The sequence below is a fragment of the Bombina bombina genome, chromosome 2 (genome assembly GCF_027579735.1).
Source record: "Bombina bombina isolate aBomBom1 chromosome 2, aBomBom1.pri, whole genome shotgun sequence".
Lineage (NCBI taxonomy): Eukaryota > Metazoa > Chordata > Amphibia > Anura > Bombinatoridae > Bombina > Bombina bombina.
In genome coordinates, this window is record NC_069500.1 from 398039646 (window position 1) to 398061201 (window position 21556).

At 36.5% G+C, this 21556-nt stretch overlaps 1 protein-coding gene across 1 annotated transcript; it reads left to right on the top strand.

Annotated features, from left to right (window-relative positions):
- The first annotated feature begins 1122 nt into the window (after window positions 1-1122).
- On the top strand, window positions 1123-19995 carry PUS1 (pseudouridine synthase 1). Its single transcript, XM_053701868.1, has 6 exons — window positions 1123-1235; window positions 2018-2260; window positions 5005-5142; window positions 8515-8617; window positions 13007-13698; window positions 19642-19995. The coding sequence occupies exons 2-6, from the start codon at window positions 2042-2044 to the stop codon at window positions 19684-19686; spliced, it is 1197 nt and encodes a 398-aa protein (XP_053557843.1). The 5' UTR covers window positions 1123-1235; window positions 2018-2041; the 3' UTR covers window positions 19687-19995.
- Window positions 19996-21556: the final 1561 nt, after the last annotated feature.

Sequence of the window (21556 nt, forward strand, 5' to 3'; positions counted from 1 at the left end):
ACTCTCATTTAGCTAGATCTATGTACAAATATCATCAAATACATACAGAAATAGATACATACAAACAATTTACAGCACATTATGTACACAAAACATTTTTTAAACATGAAATTATCATGATTTTGCTACTTTTTCTCAGAATGACATGATGTTTACACTCAACACAAGTGTTGGAAGTTTTTTTCATACAATTTCTAGCCTCCATAGACTTCTATGGGGAATACGTGCTCGTGCACACGACCGGCCTCTTTCCGTAATGCAAGAGAGATTTTGATCTTTGAAAACTTGTAATGGCAGCGTTATAAGTGTGGTGCTAATTCATTCATTCTTGCGTTGGTACCGCAATGACAAATAGATCAAGAAATAGACTATTTGACACTAGAGTTATGGGTTTTACTTGTGTGAACATCACTGCAACATCAAAATCTTTTAGGAAATTATATTACATCAACTATAAATCACGATCAATTCTATCACCACCAATACGAAATATGTTTCAAGAATTAACTCATATTTAAACGGACATAAAAAATACTTTTTAAGATTTCATTATTCAGAAACAGTAGGCAATTTTTAACACGTAACTCATTTATGTCTATAATAGCATTTCAGTTATTCTATTTATATTATTTGATGAACAGCATATCTAGATAGGCTCACCAGATGATGATTGATGGCTGCACATACATGTCTTTTGGCATTGCCTCACACATGTGCATTGCTATTTATTCAACAAACGATATAGAAACAATTAACACATTTACATTGTACAAGTACATTAGAAAGTTGTTTAATATTGGATTCTCTCTCTCTCTCAATCATGAAAGAGAAATTATGGCTTTCTGGTGTCTCTAATAAATGTTTCTTGTATTTTAGTACAACTGTATTACCAATGGTGATTCCATGAATCAAGGTCATAACTAGTAGTCACGACCCTCTCAAAATGTATATATGTGTGTAAATTGGAGAAAGCCAGATATCGCTTCCCCGTCTCTCCTAATATCACACTAGTTATTGGTTGTTAAAACAAACGTGTCAGTTCAGTTGTCACATAACATTGTCTGTGTAGAAAAAGCGGTTTGCCCCTAGCGGCGATTATTGGAATAACCAGAGCCATTCACTTTCGCGTATTCAAGCAACTGTCTACTGTCCCTCTACGGCCTCGGTACGGGGAGTATTCCTGGAGCCGGTGGCTCCGGTTTGTGTTAGTGAGAATTGTGTTTGAGACAAACCAGGTGAGTATGGAACAATGTATCGGTCTAACGTGGCTCCCATATGGGGCAAGAGGCCACATTAATGCACGTGTTTGTGCTCTTCTTATTTCACACGCGCATTGTATGGGATTGTTGTCGGAAGTTTCACTGTAGAGCCTAGATACTGCAGGAATACGACCCTTCGTTTATTGTAGGACGCTATTAAAAAGATCTGTATACGATCACAAAAGTAAAGTGGCGATAGCCTGGAGTTTAGTCAGTGACGACCTTGTTCAGCAGGCTGGAAGTCAGTAATTTGGCCTAAAGTTTTCTACTGTCTGGTGAATATCCCTTTTACCCCTTAGTAGTGAGTAGCTCATGGTATTTAGTAGAACATCTGTTACTTCATGTGCTAGGGATAAGGGGGTGAATCTGTGTGGTTTATGGAATCTTACTGGTCGCACGTGCTGCTGCTGTACACACACCCATCATACCACCCAGGGAACGAGTTGGGATTGATACTTTTTTTTTTAAGTTTAGTAATGGAGGTGAAATTGATAATTTATAATCATAAAAGAGGACTAAATGCAGTGGCTCCCATGCATGGAAGTGACTGTTTTGCATGTTCCTCACTAGTAGAAATAGGCAATTAGGCATGTTTAGGATGAGTTAGGTCCCACTATAAAGTCGCCAGGGAATGAGGTAGTATTTGTTAAGCACTGACACATTCCCTGTGTTTAGCTGTATATTGAGCACCAATTCTTTGCCTGAATGTATCTATTGGTATGTGATACTCTCCCTTTGAAACGTATTCTTTCTTACAGTGCTTATTATAGGGCTTTCTTTAAATGGCTGCACTGGTGAAGGAGGAGCCTATAGTAAAAACCATGTCTAAGGGAGAGATCAGAAAGGCTTCAGCTCTCCAGGAGGATGTAGTAGCTCCAGAAGAAAATGGGCATGTCAACAAAAAGCTTAAAACGGACATAGAAGAGGAGAACAAGAAGTATCCGAAAAAGAAAGTGGTCCTTCTAATGGCGTATTCTGGGAAAGGTTACCATGGAATGCAGGTAAAAAAATGTCATGCTCCGGGGGTTATATGCATTGTTGGTGTGAAGACAATTTTGAAGGCATATTGTGAAATTAACTACTTGCATTCAATTATTCAGGGCTTCAAATGGCTTACAACAGTGGTATTTACTCTTACGTTCCCAATAGTTCATTTTATCTGCTGGACTGTATTTCAATGTTTGAAAACAGCACATTGACCTTTGCTATTCAAATGATAAATACCAGAGTATGAGGGGGCGCTCTAATGCTCTATATACCAATATAGTTTTATGTCTACTTAATACAATTACATTTTTGAAAACATTGATAAAGACGAATGTTAATGACCATAAGATCAAACCATAAGGTCCAATGGTCGTGGATTGATACAGTCCCAACAAAGAGTCCCAATTGGGATATTGGTTTAGATTAGGTTGTGGTAATTCCAGTATAATCAGTCCCACTTTCTAGATGGGGCACAGGATAAAGGCTGCTCTCCTCCTCAGTCTTGTCCGGAAGTAGCTACAGGAAAATGAGAGAACAGAGGGGCGCCTCATGTGTGCATCAGTATGTCAGAATAAATCAAACAGGCAATGCCAAATGGGTACTCACATTCCGCCCAAGTACACAAGATCTAGTTCATGATTGATTTAACCTGACATACTGATGCACACATGAGGCGCCCCTCTGTTCTCTCATTTTCCTGTAGCTACTTCCGGACAAGACTGAGGAGGAGAGCAGCCTTTATCCTGTGCCCTATCTAGAAAGTGGGACTGATTATACTGGAATTACCACAACCTAATCTAAACCAATATCCCAATTGGGACTCTTTGTTGGGACTGTATCAATCCACGACCATTGGACCTTATGGTTTGATCTTATGGTCATTAACATTTGTCTTTATCAATGTTTTAAACAATTTAATTGTATTAAGTAGACATAAAACTATATTGGTATATAGAGCCCCTCTGTTCTCTCATTTTCCTGTTATTCAAATGAGTTACTTTTGCCTGTTGTATCCCCACCTATGCTGAAAATATGAATAACAAATGTTTTCTCTGTAGAAAGGATATGTAAAGAGAAGACACTAGCCCTGATAAATCTACTGGTGGGAGTATGAGGGAGAGAGAGATATTGTATGTGAAATAACTGCTGTGCTTATTCAACCCCTCTCCCCAGCCATAATTAGCATTTCAATAACTAACATAAATAACATTAGAAGGTCTGTTTTACTGGCAGGCTTAGCCCATTGTTATGGTCATGTCCTAGGTTATGTTTTTAATAATAAAAAAAGCTATTTCAAGTACTGACGTAAAACAGTTTTCCATACATATAGTACTCTGCAGTAATTATAACACGTCATTTGGAACAAACACATTTTATAGTAGTGTCCCTTTAAACTAACAGAAGTGAAGACCAATTTGGAACAGCCATTTATTTTAAAATAATGTAGTATAATTTCAACAAATATATTTAAAATCTAACAGACTATGATAAAAAACAAACTGTGCAGTGGCATTTTAAAAATGCTGATAATCAACTCCAAATGATCCTGAGTTATATCAGCGCTCACCAAAATCGTATGAATGACATTAACGGCTGCCACATTCTGTACTTTGGTCTATTAACTATCACCATTTTAGCAGCACATCTAAGGCAGGGTGGCATCATATGGGCTCAGGGTTAAAATGCCAAATGTAAATAAAATTCTGGTTTAAATGGAGCACAACCCAGTGCATACAAAATGATGAGCCAAGAGACTTACTTTTTAATACCGTAAACCATGGTTACTTATTCCAGGGCGTGTAATTTTTAGCAAAACACAGCTCCTAGAATTTTACTTCTGGTTTCAAACCTTTTTGTTTTCTTTAGTTGTACAAAGCAACAAACAGTTCTGATAGAGATGAGCTCCAGCTTAACTTACTTTATTCCAAATGGTTAAAAAAACTGCGTCAAACAGGAAGGGTTATATAAGAAGGGAAGTAATCCCTGTTTTTACCTACTTCAGTAGTCAAAGGCCATATACATCCCACTACTGATAAGTTTTTATAAAATATATATATGAAATATATTGACTCCCCCCCCCATGTATATATACACCATATCTGATAGAGATGGTTGTAAGGTTCTGGACCCAAGGTTTTGAACAAACTTGTCCAGCCCTGGTCTGAGACTTTAACTGCTTTCTTCTATATTTGTTGCACAAATGATGCCATTCATTCGTTCTTTGGGTAGCTTAAAGGGAAAGTAAAGTCATAATTAGATATTCGTGATTCAAACAGAGCATGACATTTTAAACAACTTTACAATTTACTTCTATTATTTAATTTTCTTCATTCTCTTGTAATCCTTTATTGAAGAGTTTATCTTGGTAAGCTTAAGAGCAGCAAATCACCTGGGCGCTAGCTGCTGATTGGTTGCTGCATATATATGCCTATTGTCATTGGCTCACCCATGTGTTCATTTAGAAATTAATAGTGCATTGCTGCTCCTTTAACAAATGATACCAAGAGAATGAAGCAAATTTAATAATAGAAGTAAACTGGAAAGTTGTTTAAAAGTGTATGTTCTACCCAAATGTGTGTTTTATGTCCTTTTTAAGTAACATTTCTAAATGACAGAAATATGATGATATATATCTTATAGGAATGGCTGCTATGTTTTGAACACATTTGTCTAACCCTGGTCTAAGACATTAACTACTTACTTCTTGTACACTTGGCTAAGCTCTGTGTATTATAAACCATAGTTATTTTCCCTACAGAGAAATGTGGGTTCCTCCCAATTTAAGACTATTGAAGATGAGTTGGTCCAGGCTCTGGTCCAGTCTGGATGTATCCCTGAAAACCATGGTGAGGAGATGAAGAAAATGTCCTTCCAGAGGTGCGCCCGCACGGACAAGGTGAGAAGTGACACAGAGGTGTGCTGTAATTGATAATGTACACTTATTAGGATCCATCACTCTTAGATACTCTGTTAGTTCTCCAAAGTTTAGATAACACATGTATTTTTCACTTTTTTATGTACCAGTTTTATTTGTCTGTCACCTTATGCATTTTGAATATTGTACCTGTGTAAAGTGCACTCTGCATCAGTGTAACAAGGACATTTTTCTCAAATGATACGTGGTATACTGCCCTTTAGTTATCATATAGGATTGTGGAAACCTATATAAATTACTATATATAATGCACAACTAAGAATATAAATGCAATGACAAATGCCTGTAAAAGAAAGTAAGTATGAAGCATAATACAGTGGGTTTGAAAAGAATAATCCCACTTAAAAAATCACATTTTGTTGCTTTGAAGACTGAAATAAAGACAGACACTGTTTTTGTTTATCCAGTTGTAATTACTCAGTGTAACTTATAACATCCAAGTGAAAGATATAACACCAACATGTCAGGCAAAAATAAAGACAATTCAAAAACAGAATCACTGAGTTGCAAAAAGGATCACCCCCTCCTAAAATTACTTGTACACTCAATCAGGTGTAGCTAATCACCTTCTAAATGGCACACACAACGCCATTTGACCTTCAGCTGTGATCAGCTGTGGGCACATTGATTAGATCAGCATGAAAAGAGCTTTCCCAGGGTATCTCAGTCCCTGGTAGTGCAACTGAAGCAAACAATCAACTATGGGTGACAAGGCACTGTCAAAAGATCTCGGGGATAATGTTGTGGACAGGCACAATTCAGGAGATGGATACATGAAAATATCAAAGGCTTTATCAATGCCTAGAAGCACAGTGAAGTCTATTATTAAGAGGTGGAAGGTATGTGGTACAGACCCTCTCTGGATCAGGCTGTCGTTCCAAACTTGATGAAAGAGCCAGGAGGAAACTGGTCAGAGAGGCTACCAAGAGGCACACAGCAACTCTGAAGCAGTTGCAGGAATTTATGACTGGGTGGTCATTGTGTGCATGTGAAAACAATATCACTAATTCTCTCCTCAAGAAAGGCCACATGCAGTCACGACTGATCTTTGCCATAACACACCTAGGAGATTCTGAGGCCACATGGAAAAAGGTGTTATGGTCAGATGAGACTAACATTTAATTATTTGGCCTCAAAACCAAACGATACAGTATGTCTAGAGGAAATCCAATACAGCTCACCATCTAAATAACACCATACCTACTGTAAATCGTGGAGGTGGTAATATCCTGTTAGGTTTCTATGTAGCAGGCACTGGAACACTTGTCAGGATAGAAGGAATAATGGATAATACTGTCAAATTCTTGAGGAAAATCTGCTGCCCTCTGCCAGGAAGATGCCAATGGGAAGAAGTTTTACCTTCCAACATGACAATGACCAAAAGCACACAGCAAAAATGACCACACAGTGGTTGAAGAAAAAAAAGGTAAATGTCCTTGCATGGCCTAGTCAGAGCCCAGACTTAAACCCCATTAAATATCTGTGGCATGATTTGAAGACTGCAGTCCACAAACGGTCACCATCAAAATGTAATGGAACTGGAGCAGTTCTGCAAAGAAGAATGGGCAAATATTGCACAGTCTAATTGTTCAAAGTTAGTAGAGACATATCTCAACAGACTAAAGGCTGTGATTAAAGCAAAAGGTGGTTCAACAAAAGGCGGTGATCCTTTTTGCAACTCAGTGATTCTATTTTTGAATTGTCTTTATTTTTGCCTGACATGTTGGTGTTATATCTTTCACTTGGATGTTATAAGTTGCACTAAATAATTACAACTGAATAAACAAAAACTGTCTGCCTCTATATTAGGCTGAAAAACAACAAAACGTGATTATTTTTAAGGGGGTGATTCTTTTCAATACCCACTGTATTTGTAGAGCTACAAAAGTAGTAGTAACCAAACTTGTTTAAGTTAAAAAAAATAACAATAAATAAATAGCTTGCCAGATGGGATGGGATAGAGGGAAATAAAAGACCAAACAATATCAGGATATGTAAATTAAGATTTTGAAGTTCTTTAAAAGAGGACCATGGAACTTTTTACTTCCCATCAAATATATAACCTCAGTTTTCGACCTAACATGTAGCCTGTATAACAAGTGAGGTTATTTTAATAATTTAAAGACAAATATATACAAGCAAGGAACAACAACCTACAATTGTCAGTTGACATATATGAATATATAGACATTTAATAGATAGGCTTAACATCTCAGGGAACCAAGTTGACACAAACCCTATAGCAATAGTATTGGGTTATTCTACATTTTATAAATACCCTTGTCTGACTCAAACAGTTTGCAGGTGGCTCCAAGGTATACTAGAGGACTCCTAATATTTATATACAGTTGCCAATCCCTCACTTATAGACATTTTTATTTAAAACAAACGTATCATTTATATATATATATATATATATATATATATATATATATATATATATATATATAGAGATATAGAGATATAGAGATATAGAGATATATATATAGAGATATAGAGATATATATATATAGAGATATATATATATAGAGATATAGAGATATATATATAGAGATATAGAGATATATATATAGAGATATAGAGATATATATATAGAGATATAGAGATATAGAGATATAGAGATATAGAGATATAGAGATATAGAGATATATATATAGAGATATATATATATATATAGAGAGAGATATATATATATAGAGATATATATATATATATATATATAGAGATATATATATATATATATATAGAGATATATATATATAGAGATATATATATATATATATAGAGATATATATATATATATATAGAGATATATATATATATATATATATATATAGAGATATATATATATATATATATATATATATAGAGATATATATATATATATATATATATAGAGATATATATATATATATATATATATAGAGATATATATATATATATATATATATATAGATATATATTAGCCATTTAATGGGGTCATTCTTAAGTATACATACAGGAAGAGAAGCTCTCAACCAAGAACAAACAACATCTCAGTAGTTTGTTTTATGGTGAGTTACCTTACCTTTCCTGAAGCATATCAGTCTGATCCCTGACTAACAAGATCAGTCCAGCCCGAAATACTAGGCACTCCTCCTCTGAACAAGGAAAATGGTAACCCCAGACAATTTTTTCGGCCTTCTTTGGGTTTTGTCAATGAGGTGCAGCCATATTCCTCTAAGCATATTGAGCAAGAAGTCACATCTGGTTTCCCCTATCATTCTTAAGTATAGTTTAATATTCATAGCGAGAAACATGTACATAACTCTGTGTTTTTGTTTTCTTTTGTAGGGTGTATCCGCTTCAGGTCAAGTTGTGTCGCTGAAAGTTTGGTTGATAGACAACTTAATGCAAAAGATTAATGAACATCTGCCACCTTGCATCAAGATATTGGGTAAGTACCATAGTGTCCTAGGTCTCCAATAATTTAGTTTTTACCAGGGTGGATAAAAATCAATGACTTTTTTTTTATTTAAATTGAATTTTTGTTTTAATAAAATGCCTTTTGAGGCAAACTCTATTTAAATATAGTTTTCTATTTAATATACAGTATTGTGCAAAAGTCTTAGACCACCATTAGATTTTGTTTTAGCAAAGTTTTAATGCATATTTAGTTTTCAGTCTATTTATTAAGATACAAACCTATAATACAGGAAATATGTACACAAAATATAAAAAGGACACATTTTCCAGAACAAAATGTCTTCTTCAGGCAAAAGTCAGTGCTTAATGTGACCTCCCTTGGCTCTAAGCACATCTTGAACTCTTTTGGGGAGACTGTCCACTTCCCAGAGTTCTTCTTTAGATTTAGGTTGTCTTTTATTTCTTTCTCTGTCCAGGAGATTCCATAGTGCCTCTATAATATTCAGGTCTGGACTCTGTGGAGGCCAGTCCATGACTGTCAGTGTTTTATTGGCTGTTTTCTCTCCAAATATGATTTCACTGCATTAGCAGTGTGCTTGGGATCATTATCATGCGGAAAAATAAAACTATTCCCAAACAAGCGCTTTCCAGAAGGAATGATAGGATAAATTAAAACCTGTCTGTACTTTTCAACATTCATAATCCCATCAGTTCAGACAATCTTGCTAACACCACTGACAGAAATGCAGCCCCAAACCAGGACAGACCCACCACCATGTTTCACTGAAGGCTGCAAGCACTAATTCTTCCATCTCTCTTCAACTCTTCTCACATATTGTCGATGATTGGACCAAAAAATTTCAAACTTGGACTTGTCACTCCATAATACTATTTCCACTGATCTTCATGCCAATCTTTGTAAGCTTTAGCATATGTTAGCCTTTTCACCCTGTTCCCCTTCCAAAAAAAGTTGTTTCTTGGCTGCTACCCTTCCACAAAGACCTTTACTGACCAAGCTTCTTCGGACTATAGAAGGGTCAACTTGATATCTCAATGAAGCCAGATGCTGAGCCAGGTCCTTCCTGGATTTCTTCTGGTCGTTCAAAGAAGAAACTGAGAAACTTCTCATCATATTTTGAAGTTTTCTTGGCCTTCCAGTCTTTTTTTTTTTTTGTCCTTGACCTCTCCTGATTCTTCAAATTTCTTTATAACAGCTTGAATACAACATCTGAAGTATCCAGTTTGTTTGCTGATTTCCCTTTGAGATTGGTCTTGCTGATGCCATAGTATGATTTTATGTCTGTCAAATTCTGTGATCTTTGTCATTTTGAATGGAATAATGTGATTGAAAGCAAGCTTCCAATGAATTTAACTCATACCAGCATGTCTTGCACAAACCTGGTGTAACAGACTTTCTCATAGCAGTGATTTGAAATAGTAGAACAAATACAGGTGTTAGCAACAACATTAATTAGGGTTACATTCCATTTAGGTTTACGAGAGCCAGGTTCCTGCTATTGCTCAAGTGTAAGGGGAGGTCACACTTGCAACTTTAGCCTATAGAAGCAGTTTTTTTTCTGTTTTGTAATACTGCATACAAATATCATGTATTTTATGTTGTATTCTAATAAAGAGACTGAAAAATAATTATATATGGTCATTATACCATTGCTAAAACAACAAATCTAATGGTGGCCCAAGACTTTTGCACAGTACTGTACATTATTATCCAAAGGTTATTCATCCTGAAGTAAGGACTCATATTTTTTTTTAATGACGTAGCATGATGCTGTATATTCATGGCTATAATGGTTAACCATTTTAGTAAATTAATTCTATTAATCCATCCCCAATATCATGCTCTCCCTGAAATTTCTGTAAAATATTTTTTTTGTCTGCAGAAATAACATGCCTTTTCTTCACATCAAAACAATTATAAAATAAATATAAAACTTGAGAAATAGACCTTTACCCTTTGAGTGCTAAGCACTTTCCCACCTGGGTGCTAAGCTTTTTTTTTTTTTTTTTCTTCAGATCCCCAATACTTACACTGTTGGAAAGGTTAGGTCATTACCTTTCCAACGGTGGGTCTTGGGGGTCTGTAGCTGCTTAGATGCCTGAGATACAGGCTTCTAAGCAGCATGCCCCCTGCTCCTATACTTAACATTGTTAAGTATAAATAAAGTTGCACAGTGACATCATCACGTCATTGCGCGTGACGTCACTACGCATAACGTGAAGCCTCGGCGATGCCTGTCACTATGCAGGCCCAATCGCCGGGGTAGGAGCGGGTGGGAGCCTCCAGATCTCTCTCAAGGTGGGAGAGTGCTAGTGACGGCTCTGAGCCATCGTTAGCACCAGAGTGGGAAACTCTGCGACGGCTCAGAGCCGTCGTTAGCACTCAAAGGGATTAAGGGACATTTACCAAAAAAAAATGGTTTTTTTTTTATTCAGATAGAGCATACAACTTTTTTAGATTTACTTATATTATCAGATTTGCTTCATTCTCTTGGTATCATTTGTTGAAGGAGCAGTAATGCACTACTGTGAGCTAGCTGAATACATTGGGTCAGCCAATTACAAGAGGGTTATATGTGCAGCCACCAGTCGGCAGCTAGTTCCCAGTAGTGCATCGCTGCTTCTGAGCCTACCTAGGTATGCTTTTTAACAAAGGATACCAAGAGAAGAAAGCAAATTACAATATATAAGTACATGGGAAAGTTGTTTAAAATTGCATGTTCTATTTGAATCATAATGAAAGTTACATTTTGATTTTACTTTCACCTTTTAATCCCATTGTTTCCCTGCAAATTTATGTACACTGAATCAATCTCTTACAACAAATAGTTGATTGTTTGGAGTGGACTAGATTTGCACAAGGATTTAATTGTTAGTAGGGAGGGGCAAGCAGTAAAAATGAAAGGGAAACCTATAATTGTATTGCTTTAGTTAAATACAAGTATTCAAATTCTAATTATGAAAGTAATGATAGTTTTTCTCCTTCTAATAAAGTAGAGCTCAAAAGTTGATCAAATATGAATAACCTATTAAACTGTAGTTAGTTCACCTCACAATAAATTAAACATGTATCTATGCATTGCTAATGGTTTATAATTAAATCAGTAATTATAACTGAAAAAATCATCTGAAAAGTTACTCTAAAAATGGAAACTCTATGTAGAGAATCGTGATTTAAATTGATTTGATTTAAAGGGACAGTCAACATCAACATTTTTGTTGTTTAAAAAGATAGATAATCCTTTTATTTCCCATTCCCCAGTTTTGCATAAACACAGTTATAATAATATTCTTTTTACTTCTGTGATTACCTTGTATCTAAGCCTCTGCAAACTGCCCCCTTATTTCGGTTCTTTTGACAGACTTGCATTTTAGCCAATCAGTGCTGACACCTAGGTAACTTCACGTGCATGAGCTCAATGTTATCTATATGACACACATGAACTAACACCCTCTAGTGGTGAAAAACTGTCAAAATGCATTCAGATTAGAGGCAGCCTTCAAGGGCTTAGAAATTAGCATATGAGCCTACCTAGGTTTAGCTTTCAACTAAGAATACCAAGAGAACAAAGCAAAATTGGTGATAAAAGTTGTTTAAAATTACATGCCCTATTTGAATCATGAAAGTATATTTTTGGCTTGACTGTCCCTTTAAGAACAGTTAATAATTATCTACATCAGTGATGGCCAACTGACGGCCCATGCAGCCCTCTGCATTACTTTTTGTGGCCCCTAGGGATTAGCAGAAATAAGACTTATAATCGTTTTTGTGGCACCAAGAAAAAGTAAAAATGTGTGATTTGTTTATTCCTTTTGGGTAGATAAACAAGGTGAGAACTCAAATAAAAAAAACATTATGGAGGGTCGAACAGCATACAGAGGGTACTCTGCAACCCTGGACATTTTTAAGAAGTATTTTATTTCTGTTTTTTAATAGCTATTAATCTATATGTGGACCTTTTTAAGGTTTCTAAAATATTTATCTGTAGGCCCCATGTGTTATGAACTTGGTCCTCACTGATCTACATTATTCTCTACTTTGTTTCTTGTGTAACAAAAGGAAAGCATATATATGAAAATGAGTAAATGGTTTTTGTAATGTGTTAAAAAAACATTTAGTATATCATTGAGTTGATTTCATATTAAGAATACGGTATTATGTAAATTATTGCAATAAATATACATTTTATTTTTATTCTAAAGAGCCCTTTTAGAAATATCAAATTAAACTTTTGTTTTTGTAGCCACCATAGGAAGTTTATTTAAGTCCTGTCTTTGCATGGTGCAAAGTGTGTAAGGTTCAGCTATGCATGTTACATAGTTCAAATAATGTAATATTACGTAGTACCCCCTACTTTAAGCCATTAGTTGTATTCTTAAATTTTAGTCTTTGCTTTTAAAGGTATGAAGAGGGTGACGGGGAGATTTAATTCCAAAAACTCTTGTGATGCTCGCACATACTCCTATACAATGCCCACGTTTGCTTTTGCTCACAAGGACCGGGAGACACAGGATGAGAGTTATCGACTTAGCAACGAAACACTCAACAGAGTAAATGAACTTTTGACCCTATACAGGGGCACCCACAATTTCCATAATTTCACCTCACAGAAAGGGCCAAAGGACCCCAGTGCAAAGCGTTATATCATGGAAATGTATTGCGAGGCTCCATTTCTACAGGGAGGTCTGGAGCTGGCTGTGATTAAGGTGAAAGGACAGAGCTTCATGATGCACCAGATCCGCAAAATGATTGGATTGGTTATTGCAGTGGTCAAGGGCTATGCTTCCCCAACCATCATGGAACGAAGCTGGGGGGAGGAGAAAGTGGATATTCCCAAAGCCCCTGGCTTGGGGTTGGTGCTGGAGAGGGTGCACTTTGAAAAATATAACAGACGATTTGGGAATGATGGACTACATGAATCTCTTGATTGGACAGAAGAAGAACCAATTATTGAGGACTTTAAGAAAGAACATATATATCCTACCATTATTCAGACAGAAATAGAGGAGAAATCCATGGCCAGCTGGATGGTCACATTACCCATCCATGACTACTATGCTACTTCTACAGAACACAACATAGACAGTAACAAGGTAAGTGATTATATTCTTATACATACTATAGGAAGGAAGGTTTTGGGGGGGGGGGGGGTTGTTTTGTTTTTCCCCTTTTGGCTGCAATGGTTTTTTAATGAGTTTGATATGAAGGATATTCTAAGTTTTGATTTTATGAAAAGCTACAGGAGTTTCTCGACAGGGAAAAATAAAACAATGACAAAAATGTTGGTGTGCAATGGACTGTATTTCTGTAATCTGATTCCAATTAATATAGTACAATAAAATACTAACAAATTCCCAGGCTCTCTTTACATCCACTGTAATGTAAATAAATAACTCCACCCCACACACCAGGGAACCACATATGCCAACCATGTCTTGCATGCCAGCATATACCCTCCACTACTTCGCATGCCAGCATATACCCTCTACTACTTCACATGCCAGCATATACCCTCCACTACTTCGCATGCCAGCATATACCCTCTACTACTTCGCATGCCAGCATATACCCTCTACTACTTCGCATGCCAGCATATACCCTCCACTACTTCGCATGCCAGCATATACCCTCCACTACTTCACATGCCAGCATATACCCTCTACTACTTCACATGCCAGCAAAATACCTTAACTTGTCATCGCACAATTAATCTGTTGCATACTGCTGCAGCTTGTGTTTTATTTTTCCTTCCTCAATGCCATCTTTATAGACATTCTATACTATCTGATAGTGTATGTGAAAATAGTTATAGTTCAAACAGCTCCTGTTACTGTTTTTACAACTATTAGTTTCAATTTTTAAGTATCCTGGATTTCATTTCCATTCTAATTTGTCTGTGGGGGAGAAAAGCATACAAAGTAAAAAATAAAATATGAGCTGTACATTTTCCTATAGCAGGGCTCGACAAACCCAGGAGCCTGGTAGCCACTGGCTCCTAGAATTTTACCCCTGGCTCCTAACTTTTTGGGTTATTCTCCATATGTCTATATACAAATCCGTCGGTCTGGCTCCTAAAAATATTCCTGGCTCCTAAATATTCTTACTGGCTCCTAATTTTTAAACAGATTTGTCAAGCACTGACTTATAGGATAAAAAACTCTGAGGCTCTCGTGTCATGGTATAAGTTTTAGTCTATGCCTTAATTGTATATCTACAATGCCCTCCACTAATATGTTCACCCTTGGTAAATATGAGCAAAGGTGGCTGTGAATTTTTTTATTGTTTAACCTTTTGATCTTTTGTTAAAAAAAAAAAATACACAAAAATACTGTGCTCACGGATATCTAACAATTGCAAACACAAAACTGGTTTATTAAAATATATATATATCTACATCTTTGAGATAGAGGTGTGTGGTATATATATATATATATATATATATATATATATATATATATATATATATATATATATATATATATATATATATATATATATATATATATATATATATATCTATGTATGTATATGTGTGTGTGTGTGTGTGTGGCACAATTATTGGCACCCTTTTAGTTACTTTGTGCTACCCCCCTTTGCCAAGATAACATCTCTGAGTCTTCTTCTATAATGCCTGATGAGATTTGAGAATACATGGCAATGGATCTGAGACCATTCCTCCATACAGAATCTCTCCAGATCCTCTTCAGTTCACCCCACATGTTTTATATGGGGTTTAAGTTGGGGACTGGGATAGCCATGGCAGGACCTTGATTTTGTGGTCAAAAAACTTTTTATGTTGATTTTGATGTATGTTTTAGATCATTGTCCTGCTGGAAGATCCAACCACGGTCCATTTTAAAATTTCTGTCAGAGGCAGTCAGGTGTTCATTTAATATCAGTTGAAATTTGAAAGAGTCTATGATGCCATGCATCTTAACAAAATGTCCAGGTCCTCTGAGAGAAAAACGTCCCCAAAACATTAAAAATCCATTACCATATTTGACCTTGGGCATGAGGTACTTTTCCATATGGCTACCTCTCTGTGTGCACCAAACCCACCTCTGCTGTTTATTGCCAAAAGGCTATTTTTGTTTCATTTGACCATAGAACCGATCCCATTTGAAGTTCCAGTAGTGTCTGGCAAACTGAAGACGCTTGAGATTGTTATTGGATGAGAGTAGAGGCTTTTTTCTTGAAACCCTTCAAAACAACTTGTGATGATGCAGGTGATGTCGGATTGTAGTTTTGGAGACTTTCTGACCGCAATATGCAATTAACTTCTGCAATTCTCCAGCTGTGTGACCTTTGGAGAAAATTTGGCCACTCAAACCATCCTCTTCACTCTTCAAGGTTGATTCATAACATTTCCAGTTGACTGGACCTTCTTAATTATTGCCAGGATGGTGGAAATTGGCATTTTCAATGCTTTTGCTATTTTCTTATAGCCACTTCCTATTTTGTGAAGCTCAGCAACCTTTTGCCATACATCACAGCTATTTTCCTTGGTCTTATCAATTGTGATGAAAGACTAAGGGCATTTTTCCTGTTACCTCATATTTATACCCCTGTGAAACAACAATGTGCTGTTCCTATTCACCCAGGTGTAATAAAAAAATATCAATAGGAATATGCTTTAAATATATTTTTCTCATATGAATTCATAGGGGTGCCTATAACTGTGCCACACATATATTTAAAGGGACATAAAACAAGTTGGGATAGAGAGAAAATATATATATACGTTTATTACTTTACCTGCAAATTTATACTGCAGTGCCTCACCATTAACCCTTTCTTTTAAGTTTCCGAATTGTACAGTTCTAACTCCCCCCCCCCCTCCCCCCCACACAACTCCTTCTATGGTTGCATCTATATCCACATTTGAATTGGTAGAATGCAAGACAGACAATCATCTGCTGGAGCATGGCTGAGAAGCAAATAAGCTGCTGTGAACTTAGTTGAAATACAATGTCTGTTTTTCTGATGCTAAACACTGATAAGGAGGGGTGGATCAGACATCTCCAGACAGAATGGCTATGTAACTAATTTTGCTTATTTTTGAAAATTATTTGAACATACTTGCCAGCAATTTTAAAACACTGTTTTATGCAAACTATTTTTACTTAATTACCCCTTTTAGCATATGCACAGATCTTGGGGGGGTAATCCTGTGTTGTTTGCAATTGTTTGATATCCATGAGGTCCCGTTACTGGAGAATGTTATTTATTATGAATAGATTTACCCTTTCACAATCACTGAAATCCATTTTCACATAATGTTGGATGAAATATTATAACCATAGGGTGACCATATTTCCGCTTTAAAAAGGGACACATAGGAAAAATACATATGTCAGGGCAGTTTTCAGGACTGTTTAACCCCTTAACAACATACGTCGTACAGGGTACGTCTTGCACAAACTGGTCTTTAAAGACCAGTGACGTACCCTGTACGACGTTGGGGTTGAAAGCGGCTGGAAGCGATCCTGATCACTTCCAGCTGCTTTCCGGTTATTGCAGTGATGCCTCGATATCGAGGCATCCCTGCAATACCATTTTTCCCCATCCGATGCAGAGAGAGCCACTCTGTGGCCCTCTCTGCACCGGACATCGATGGCCGCAATCGTTGGTGGGTGGGCGGCCATCGATGGATTGCTAAGGGCAGTGGTGGGCGGGGTAGCTGGGGGGCGTGCACGGGGATGGAGCGGGTGGGAACCATTACACTATGGAACAGTTTGTTAACATTTAGAGGGAGAGAGGGGGAATAAAAATTTATTATACATAATCGAAGTGATCTGGGAGGGGGTGGGGGTTTAGTCTTTGGGGGGGGGGGGAAGCTACACTACAGAAAAGTGGGGAAAAAATTAAAAAATATATATTTTTTTTGTAAACTGTGTACTGGCCGACAGCTGCCAGTACCCAAGATGGCTCCCAATAATATAGAGGGGGAGTGTTAGAGAGCTGTTTGGGGGGATCAGGGAGGTTTAGCATATGTAAATATGCTTGAAAAAAATAAAAAAATAAAAGATACCTTTTATTTTAGTACTGGCAGACTTTCTGCCAGTACTTAAGATGGCAGGGACAATTGTGGGGGAGGGAAGAGAGCTGTTTGGGAGGGATCAGGGGGTCTGATGTGTCAGGTGGGAGGCTGATCTCTACACTAAAGCTAAAATTAACCCTGCAAGCTCCCTACAAGATCCCTAATTAACCCCTTCACTGCTAGACATAATACACGTGTGATGTGCAGCGGCATTTAGCAGCTTTCTAATTACCAAAAAGCATCGCCAAAGCCATATATGTCTGCTATTTCTGAACAAAGGGGATCCCAGAGAAGCATTTACAACCATTTGTGCCATAATTGCACAAGCTGTTTGTAAATAATTTCAGTGAGAAACCTAAAATTGCGAGAAAAAAGTGTTTTTTAAATTTGATCTCATTTGGCGGTGAAATGGTGGCATTAAATATACCAAAATGGACTTAGATCCGTACTTTGGGCTGTCTACTACACTAAAGCTAAAATTAAATCTACAAGCTCCCTACATGCTCCCTAATTAACCCCTTCACTGCTGGGCATAAAACACGTGCGCAGTGGCATTTAGCAGCCTTCTAATTACCAAAAAGCAACGCCAAAGCCATATAGGTCTATTTCTGAACAAAGGGGATCCCAGAGAAGCATTTACAACCATTTATGCCATAATTGCATAAGTTGTTTGTAAATAATTTCTGTGAGAAACCTAAAGTTTGTGAAAAAGTGAACAATTTTTTTTATTTGATCGCATTTGGCGGTGAAATGGTGGCATGAAATATACCAAAATGGGCCTAGATCAATACTTTGGATGTCTTCTAAAAAAAATATATACATGTCAAGGGATATTCAGGGATTCCTGACAGATATCAGGGTTCCAATGTAACTAGCGCTCATTTTGAAAAAAAGTGGTTTTGAAATAGCAAAGTGCTACTTGTATGTATTGCCCTATAACTTGCAAAGAACATGTTAACATTGGGTATTTCTAAACTCAGGACAAAATTTAGAAACTATTTAGCATGGGTGTATTTTGGTGGTTGTAGATGTGAAACAGATTTTGGGGGTCAAATTTAGAAAAAGTGTGTTTTATTTCCATTTTTTCCATTTTTTCCATTTTTTTCCTAATTTTATAATATTTTTAATAGTTAATTATAAGATATGATAAAAATAATGGTATCTTTAGAAAGTCCATTTCGTGGCGAGAAAAACGGTATATAATACGTGTGGGTACAGTAAATGAGTAAGAGGAAAATTACAGCTAAACACAAACACAGCAGAAATGTAAAAATAGCCCTGGTCCTTAAAGGGACAGTCTACACCAGAATTTTTATTGTTTTAAAAGATAGATAATCCCTTTATTACCCATTCCCCGGTTTTGCATAACTAACACAGTTATATTAATATACTTTTAACCTCTGTGATTATCTTGTATCTAAGCCTCTGCAAACTGCCCCTTTTTTCAGTTCTTTTGACAGACTTGCAGTCTAGCCAATCAGTGCCTGCTCCCAGATAACTTCTCGTGCACGAGCACAGTGTTATCTATATGAAACACGTGAACTAACACCCTCTAGTGGTGAAAAACTGTTAAAATGCAATCTGAAAGAGGTGGGCTTCAAGGTCTAAGAAATTAGCATATGAACCTCCTAGGTTAAGCTTTCAACTAAGAATACCAAGAGAACAAAGCAAAATTGGTGATAAAAGTAAATTGGAAAATTGTTTAAAATTACATGCTCTATCTGAATCATGAAAGTTTATTTAAGGGAAAGAAATAAAGAAATTGAAAAATGGCCTTGGTCCTTAAGGGGTTAAGGATGTGTTGTATAAGAACCCTGATGTATGTATTTTTGATATGTGTCTCTTTTTAAAGTGGCAATATGGTCACCTAACCATAGGATTTCTGGCTAAATGAATTCTTATTGTTAGATTATGCCTAAAAAGATTAACTTATGTCTCACATGTTAACAACCCATTTTTATTTGGTTACCATTTTTAAGAAGCATTTATTTTGCAGGCGGAAGGAGCAGCAGTTAGTGATGAAGGTGGAGACTCGGACTGAGCCTGAAGAATGTACATCAGCACAATCCTACCTGGACCACAATTTCTCAAGATGTCATTGCTGCTGTTATATTGGTTATTTAAATCCCCTATTGTGTGATTTGCAGAGTAATAATACGATCTGTGGCGTTATGGCTGCACATTATTTCTTTTAAACTCCAGGAAGACGAACCATTTATATTTATCTTTGTTCACCTGAAACATATAGTTGCAGGAAAAGGGTGTTCTGGGCTATGTCTTCCTATAGCTATGGTATCGTAAAACACCGGAATTCTGATATCGCAATAAAATTGGGCAGTTTCATTCTTCACATGGTTACATTACTAATTAATATGAGAATTTTAAGGAGAATTCATAATGTAAAGAACTGTTAATTTTCAGACTAAGATATTATTTTGAAACATCCCCTATGGTTTTAAATTTGCTTTCCTCCTCTCGTGCATTGCTGCTAGACTTTATACCTCAGTTTTTACTAGGCGGGAAGGCATATGCCTGTTTTATATTTTTATAGGATCTCTACTTTTGTTAGAAGGGTCATTCATGCAGCATTTCTAGAAAAGACCATTTCATAATAAGTACTGGTAATGGTTTATAAATTACAAAAATCTTTGTTGTTTCCCAGTGCAGATATGTACTGCCTAGTACCTCTATGTTATAGATGAGAGGGCAATGTGGGACCAGTATAGCAAAACTTCATAACAGAAATTTTCTGTAGACTTTTTTTTTTTTTCTCTCTCTCTAAATAAATATTAAGAATTTTTAATTTACTTATTCTTTGTAAATAATGAAGCAATAGCACTTGCATTATTCTATGTCTTATGAAAGTATGATTTGAAGGGGTATTCAGACTTTTCACACTGCTCCACTCATCAGACCAAATAACTGCTGTATATCCCAGCAAACCTTTTTTCAGCTATATACCCAAACCAGCCTCCAATTGGACTATATGCCCTCCCCATGCCTTTTTACCTTAAATGGCATTACACATTTAATCTTCATGTAAAAAATTTAATTGAGGAAAATAATACATTGCAATATACTGTATATTCATTATTTATTTGACCTATTTTTGTTGCAAAATACATATAGGTCAGTGGTGCAATGGACAATGTTTCTGACTGCAGATCAGAATATACATCTGCCAGAGAGGCTGGAGTGTCTCTGTCATATTTAAAGGGATAGAAAGGTCAAAACTGAAATGTGCACAAGAGAAGCATTAAGTTATTACTGTTTAATTTCATAAGGTGGTGAGCGTCCACGAGCCATTACTCTTGGCCACTAGGAGGATGTAAAGATTCCCAAAACGTAATCCCCTCCACTTCTCTAGCCTAATCTTTGCCTCTCGGGAGGTAGGTCCAAGAATTGCAGTGCTCCAGATTCTTTTTAGAGAGGGGTCCTCAGACTGATTTGAGGCCCATTTTCCCTTTTAGAGAGCTGCTACTGAGAGACAAAGGGGAGATTAGAGTATGGGGCAGTGACACAATTGCTCCTGCTGAGGAGTTAGTCACAAGCTTGACACAGGTGTCCCGGGGACCGGTCCCTTAGCCTCCTCCTTTTGGGTTGTCAATATTCTCTTCACTTAAATTGTCTGCTGTAATGTGCTTAGCACTGGAAGCAGTCATTTCTGTAGTGGTAAGCACAGTGGAGTAGGTGCTTGATAGATAAGTTTAATAAAAACATTGGCACTCACATAGCCCACAGGCTATTAGCAGGTACATTTGTCATGTTACATTATAGACAATAAGTCAAATATAGTCTAATGCGAAGACTTCATGTTCTGGGTCTCTTTATTGAATACACACTCATTTTTATTGCAGAAGCATGCATAAGTTTTAGGTTTTGACAGTTTCTTTAGTTTGTGCTTGAGTGTA